The 7,391-nt window shown below is 41.6% G+C and overlaps 1 protein-coding gene across 1 annotated transcript; it reads left to right on the top strand.

Annotated features, from left to right (window-relative positions):
• The first annotated feature begins 1,051 nt into the window (after nt 1-1,051).
• On the top strand, nt 1,052-6,914 carry LOC137258568 (uncharacterized). The gene is made up of 4 exons (XM_067796281.1): nt 1,052-1,112; nt 4,359-4,802; nt 6,097-6,141; nt 6,622-6,914. Exons 1-4 carry the CDS (start codon nt 1,052-1,054, stop codon nt 6,912-6,914), a joined length of 843 nt encoding a protein of 280 aa, XP_067652382.1.
• The last annotated feature ends 477 nt before the right edge of the window (nt 6,915-7,391 follow it).

The following is a 7,391-nucleotide window of genomic DNA, read 5'->3' as shown; positions in this document are numbered from 1 at the left end:
GTTTTCTGATTGGCTAAACGCTCTACTGTTATCTTCAATATGACAATACCTGCGTTAAAAACAGCAATATGTAAGATTCGAATCGTTTGATTCACACAGGTTGGCTGAAGTGTGCGATCCGATACCCATGCCTCAAACAGTTCATAATTAACATCGAGGTGTTCGGTAAAGTAAATATGTTCTTCACTGGTCTCTCAGGGCTCGGGCTCAGGGAACATAATCAAACATCGAGGGCACACCAACCCATGCCCCCGTCGTGACTAGTGAAAAACGTATGATGTTCTTCTGTTAATGCTCATGAAGGGAGACAAGACACACAGCTGTGTTGTTTGTGAGAACCACGTAATAATGAAGTAAACACGCAGATTACCCAACATTATGTTTCATGGCATCTCGTTTAGCGTTGCACTCGAATGTTGATTTAGCTGAGGCACCATGCTACAGATGTAACACCGTTAAGTGAGTAACTTTAGGTTTACGCCGCAGTCGGCAATAGTCCAGCCAGCGTTCTGTAAAAAGTCGATAGTAAACCAGACAATCTAGTGGTCAACAGCATGAGCATCGATCTGCGCAATCGGGAACCGATGTCATGTGTCAACCAAGTCAGCAAGCCTGTTCCCGTTAGTTGCCTCTTACGACAAGCATGGGTTACGGAAGATCAACGTTCTAACCCAGACCTTCACGGATATAACACTTCTAATAACAACTGTATGCAACCAGGTGTATCTTAACGCTACAATGTCTACACAGTTATTGTATCCTGAATAATGCCTCATAGATATTCAATGTGATGTTTGGCCTGACTGAATACATGTATATGAATACAAACATAAAGCACTACCACTATGAATATTCTTTGATCTGTTTTCCCCTGAGCCTCGCACAGTATAACTGAGGTCAAATCCCCTTGGTCCAGACAACGACACAACACATACGCTATTCAGGTGAGGTTAGCTATATATTCTCATATCTTGTATTGATGAGGAATCTTGAACGTCGCTATAGAAGCCTACAGTTGTGTTCTGTCTGGAATAACTGATTTGCATGGAAAATGGAAACTGCAGTGAGACTATGGGCCATTCTTATGATTCTGCCTCAATCCGTGTTTCCAGGTGACCTTTGTTTAATATACTATGCAGCAAAAGAAAACGCTGTTTTTTCAAGTGTTTAAATAGAAGTCATAAACATGAAGACTTGCTTTCATGAGATTTCATTGTTTTCGAAACTTGCGTTTCTATTGCTGTTCAGTATACAGTGACTTCGTGTACACCACTGGTATTGTTTATTGTTGTATCATTCATGCTAAATTAGTAGCGTCTATACAAAACTGCATGTGGTATTCTGTAAAAGGAACAAATGTAATCGGTGTTCTGTTTGATGGTAACTTTGAAGCACACTGTTCTAACTAACTTCAGTTTAATAGGAACTGAAATAACAATCTGAATATTCACGGGTTAGTTCTTATAAAAGACGACGTCGCAATTGAATGTTTCATTTCCACTATAGACTCCACACTGACGGTCATTATTCAGTAAATCAACCGACCTATGTATACACATGGGCATTAATTAAGCACCACCCATTTTCATGCTGTAAGATTGTGTTTATCACAACACACTGGTCATTCATGATATGGAAACCAAACACATGGTTATAATTTCGTTAACTGAACCATCTAAAGTGTCAGTCCATCAACTACCAACACTGCTATTACTTTCGGCTGTAATGTATTGACGGTCATATAGGGTCACTAAAACGTTATCAATAATCATGTCCAAAACAATGTCTGTGGTACAACGTACACAAAGTTCTCAAAAAACGTTCACTGTTCAATCCTAAGCCAACAGTAACGGCGACATCAGTATTTGGTTTATCCTCCCCTCGCACGGATAGCTGCTGCAACCCTCCGCCTCATGATGGAAATCAAACGCCGGATGCGCATCATTGGAATCCTCTGCTAATCGTCATAAAGAGCCTGCGCTGTAGATTTTGAACAGGTGGATCCCTTACTTGAACTTGACGCCCTAGATGGTCCCATAAATGCTCAATTGGGTTGAGATCAGGGCTTAACGCAGGCCAAGGTAATCTGTCAACTGCGTTGTTCTGCAAGTATGCGATAACAGTTCTGCAAAGATGGGACCTAGCATTGTCGTTCATAAATACTGGCCGACTGGCGAGGGGATGGTTATCAAAATGCGGGACAACAGCAGCTTCCAGTACTTCCTGTTGGTATCTCTGACCATTGAGTGTCAATTGAATGGTGATAAGATTCAGCTTACAGTCATAGGGTTCAGCTGCATGGATCATACGCTGCTGATAAGCCTCCATACTCCTTCTCCTAACTCACCAACGGTCATCAGTAACACTAAGAAGAAAACGGCTTTCCTCGCACTCATGGATTCTGCGCCATGTCCTCAGATTGTGGATTTGCCGTTGATTACACCACGCCAAACGTTGAACCTTGTGTCTATCAGTGAGTAAGAGACGTCTGGTTGGACGACGTCCAGCGGACATGAGCCTCCTTCTGATGGGGCTGGTTGAGAGACGACCATCCACTCTCCATTGTTGTCTGAGATCTTTGGCATTGGTCATGGGTCTGCGTCTCACTAGGCGAAGTAGGGCACGGTAATCACCGGGAGTGGTCTTTCTCGGCCTTCCATGTCCAAAAAAGTTCCATTTCAGCGCTGATCACGTATTGATGCGTCTATAAGAAAGCAATGAGGATACTTCATTTCACCTTTTTATACCCCTCAGTCGATTGTACCATGACAGAGCATGAAAAGCATGCATTTGAGTCAGCAAGTGAATTTCATGCTAACTGCAACTGTATTTAGATACAACTGGTTGACTTCACTATTTTGATCCCGTTTTGTTACACTATTTTTGGTGGTGCTTAAATCATGCCCATGTGTATATTTAGTTAGTAATGGGATTCATATAACACATTCTTCTCATGAAACTATACGGTTGAAATGTTTCCGAGGTGATTTCAATTCACTCAGTCATGAGTCATAAACTGAACATTTCCAAGTATGTTTCTTCTGGAGCCTGATTCATAGTTTATTGAAAATTTGATACATCAGTGTCCGATGTACATGTACTTCCCTTTTCGACTTGAACAATACGTTACCGCGAATTCTCATATTTGTACACACCATATCAGATATGCTATCATCTTCCACCATGGATGACGCGATTCCCATGACGTACGTTTGCAGTGAGTGAGTGAGTGAGTGAGTGAGTGAGTGGAGGTCTGTAAATAATCGAGTCTGGACCAGACAATCCAGTGATCAACAGCATGAGTATCGATCTGCATAATTGGGAACCGATGACATGTGTCAACCAAGTCAGCAAACCTGACCACCCGATCCCGTTAGTGACCTCTTACAAAACGCATAGTCACCTTTTTATAGCGAGCATGGGTTGCTGAAGGCCTATTCTACCCCGGACCTTCATGACATGAAATAGGGGCACAAAATTATGCTGTGTACACTCTGCACATTTAATCGTCAATAATGCATCGGTATCTCTGTATCCACAATACCAGCTTAAAATGAGTTTTTCTGTTATTCTGTTATTCTATTTTAAGCTAATGCTAATAAATTGACCTCACAGTTGATCCCATATGAGTGAAGTGCATTCACAGATTGAATGACATCAGTGTTGCATGCATTCAGGTACATGAACATCAAGAACTGACGGTGGTGGTGGCGTATCTATCAACGAAGTGACACGCAATGATCCGTAAGAACGGACGACTCACCTTTTAAGTTTGAGAGTTTTGACGCACTATCAATCATCTTACACGTTTTCCCTAGGAAACAGCTGACTCCTATTTGTGTACATATATGTTACCGTGTAAATAGTTAACTTTGTTTGTAATGGGACCATCCTCCGGTCCCAGTGCTTCGATGCACCTGTGAAGATCCAGATCTACATTTACCGATGCTTGACGTAAGAACCGACTAACGGGATCGGGTGGTCAGGCTCGCTGACTTTATTGACACATGTCATCGTATCTAAGTTGCGAAGAACGATGCGAGTGCTGTTAATCAGTCACTGGATTACTTGGTTGAAACAATGGTGACCAGGACACCAGGTTGCCCACATGGGAGATTACCAAAGAAACATACATTTCTTAGTTAGAAATCGGCTGGGAATCGCATAGCCATTTAGAGGGTCAATGTTTATTACCTCAGCTAAAATAACATCAGATATGGCGATACCATATTGCTGATATGCTTCCACATTAATGTACCAATATCACACGTTCATCGTTAAGAAGAACACTGTCATGATAGATGATGGCTCTACAGAGTCTCATGGCTTAGTTCACTGAAACATGTTTGTATATTTAGGTCAGCTGAACACGGCATCTTACAACAACTGGGCTGACCCCTATGGCCTCAACATCATCGGTCACTGGTCAGTAAAGGTTGAACTGAAAGGATGTAAGAACATACAGTTTGGTCTATGGGGTCCAACCAAGTCACGGTCCAATGGCTACAACATCGACTTGAATAAAGAAACCGGGGGTCAGTATTTCTCGGCCGTCAGGAAACATTGCTCTGGTTGCCCAGGGACACCAGAGGGAGAAGTGAATCAGGGCGGTTCTTACTTTACTTGCGACTCGACCTTTCACCCCTACTGGCTTAGCTGGGACCAGTGCACCATCAAGATGGGCAGAGGGACAGTTATCGGTGGCCAACAGGTGCTCAGTTGGCAGGACCCGGATATCATTGAGATCAAGTACATCACCGTCGGGGCCTCAGACGGATCAAATGTCGTGTCCATGCGTTTTGGTGAGTAGTATTAAAAAATTGTTCCAGTTTAATGTCCTCGTGCAACTTCCATCTGTCGGGGTCACTCTGGTGGGTGATCAGCAGCGTGCGGGCGAGCCTTGTCATATCATTTCTTGACTGTCAAATGGTAGCCGCACAAACAGACAAAAGTAAGAAAGCGATGTTAATGTTAAGTTATTAAAAGTGACAGAATAATATTTCATTATGTGTATGATCGGTATTGAAGAGGGTGCACAAAAACCTAATGAACAATGTCACTAAAAGTGTAACAACTGTTTGCTGGCACCAGCAGCCTGGTGGCTGTTGTTCCAAATGTCATATATTGATCCCACTTGTTTTCGGCTGGTTCTTGTCGGTTCACCTCTCCCCAAGCATGAGGTTTTGAGGAAAGATTAAGCAATGATGGGTGCAGGTCCCGGCATTATCATGCTGCAGCTTGACGTCACTTTCACTTGGATAATCCCAGAAATGTACAGACTAAGTCTACACTCATCTGTGAACTGCATTCTGTCACATATGTGTCTTCTAAACATCATATGCACATCATCTTATATCATACGCTGTCAGCACAAAGCTTGGCTAAGAAGCTCACTCAGCCTGTTGCTGAGTTGTCTCGACCAAGCGAAACCTCACGCTAATGTATATGAGTTTGGTATCGATTCCCTTTATAATCTTGGAATATAACATTTGCTGTGCAGGAGATAAAGTCCCCAACCAGCATTGTGTTGAGTTCCTTTGGACATTGTATGGACATCAAATTGGAGACTGAAAATCACGGCAATAACTTTGAAGAATGTCTTCAGGAATGCGTATTGACATGTTCTTCATTTTGACTAAATTTACCCTCAATGTCTTTAAGAAATACGAAGATAGTTTGAGCTCCATATGGAGAAAGGGAACAAACCTGTCTTTAAAGGAGGTTGCTCGATCATAATCACCTTTTTGTGTAAGGGACCCAATTCAATAAAAGAAAGTATTTGTCAGTTAGGACGTATTTACTTTTCACTGATGTCGGATATGTACCTATTGCAAATGAAGTGTTTTGCAAGTTCCCGTGATATTTTCTTTGACAAGAATCATTGTGTACAGTGCACAAAATTGTGAAAACATTCAACACCAGGCCAGGTGGATGTCTTTGACACAATATATTTTAATTGTATGTCTCTGATACATTTTTATAAAAATTCAGAAAATGATTTCTTATGATTCGATCATTTACATGACTCGTTTGCAGCATTGTATTATCAGCATACGATTTAACATTGAAATGTACAGATTGATTCTATTTTTACAGACTCTACAACGGATGACCTAACTGTGAACACTAAACAGATTTGCGGTAAGGATGTACAAACAATTCACTTACTAGCTAGTTGCTATCTCAGTTCAGTTAAGTTTTGTTTTCATCTAGATAATTTTACATTTCTTAAGCCTATTAACGTGTTTTTCTATGTAATTTAGGTATAAAACTGATAACTGTTAATACCTGGCCAAATGGTTTCTCATTTTTACAATGCTTCATAGTTACGTAAACCCTTGCCAAAGGTTCATAGAAAATGAAAGCAAGAAAGCATACGGCAGAAGAAACATATCCTGGTGGTCTTGTTTACAATATGGTCGTCTTCATGAGAAGAAAGCCGAGCTGTCAGCGATTCACGATTGATAGATTCTTGGTTATGAAACATTCTATTTCCATAGCAGTAAAAATATTTGACATGTGTCAATTTCTACTTCTTCCCGACAATGTACATACATATTTTATGTAACTGGAATTCACTGAGACAATTTAACCCCTTACCGTGCGGCCATACTGTTTCAGGGGACCCCACCTGTGCTGCTCAGAGTCGACCTGTAGTGTCCGCAGGGTTCCATCCGTTTGTGTTTCATTTGTCTGGTGCAGGGAAGATTATCAGCGACGCTGGACATGTCATCTTCAGTGGAGCAGGGATGACGAAGAAGGAGTGCAACCACAAGTGTCTCTGCACCGCTGCATGCATAGGGTTCAGCATCTCCGCATCGGGCACCTGCAAACTGACCGACAAGTGTGTTCCCACACTTGCAAATGATGCTGGCTCCAGTGTCTACACCCTCATCTCCTTTGGAAGTACATAGTCAGTCTTGTCACATCTATATTGTTACATATTTTACACATTTTGTCATATATTTCAAATTACGATCTATGAAGGGTCTTTTTACTAAAATCAATTCTCATTTAATTATTCCATTTTGAAAGAATTAGATTTGTTAAATGTTTTGTTAGAGTTTGAATTAGTAACTGAGATTGTTAGTGGCTGTATCCTGAATGGGGGTTAAAATAGTGTACAATTATTGTCCTGCTGCGAGGATACGTGTGTTAAATGTCTTAGATCAGCATTCCCACCGCACTTGGGAAAGCGCAGATATCGTAAGGGCGCACCGTGTAGGACTGAAACGTGACAGTCAACGACCACGCCCCATCATTGTCAAATTCGCTTTGTCTGGGGATCAAATCCGACCAGAACTTCAGAAGTCTACAAATGGAGTATCAAACGACCTGACGAAGCGTCAACGTGATAAATTCAGTGAACACAGAGATAGGGGTCTCATTGG

Source organism: Haliotis asinina, chromosome 12 (assembly GCF_037392515.1).
Source record: "Haliotis asinina isolate JCU_RB_2024 chromosome 12, JCU_Hal_asi_v2, whole genome shotgun sequence".
Lineage (NCBI taxonomy): Eukaryota > Metazoa > Mollusca > Gastropoda > Lepetellida > Haliotidae > Haliotis > Haliotis asinina.
Note: the sequence above shows the minus strand (reverse complement) of the source record. Positions and strands in the feature narration are given on the sequence as shown.

What these genes read in the sequence shown, in the direction of transcription:
- LOC137258568 (XM_067796281.1), top strand. Translation starts at nt 1,052, where the DNA reads ATGGAAACTGCAGTGAGACTATGGGCCATTCTTATGATTCTGCCTCAA. An exon ending in TGTCGTGTCCATGCGTTTTG is followed by an intron (nt 4,803 to 6,096) that starts GTGAGTAGTATT and finishes CTATTTTTACAG; the next exon opens with ACTCTACAACGGATGACCTA. An exon ending in GAACACTAAACAGATTTGCG is followed by an intron (nt 6,142 to 6,621) that starts GTAAGGATGTAC and finishes ATACTGTTTCAG; the next exon opens with GGGACCCCACCTGTGCTGCT.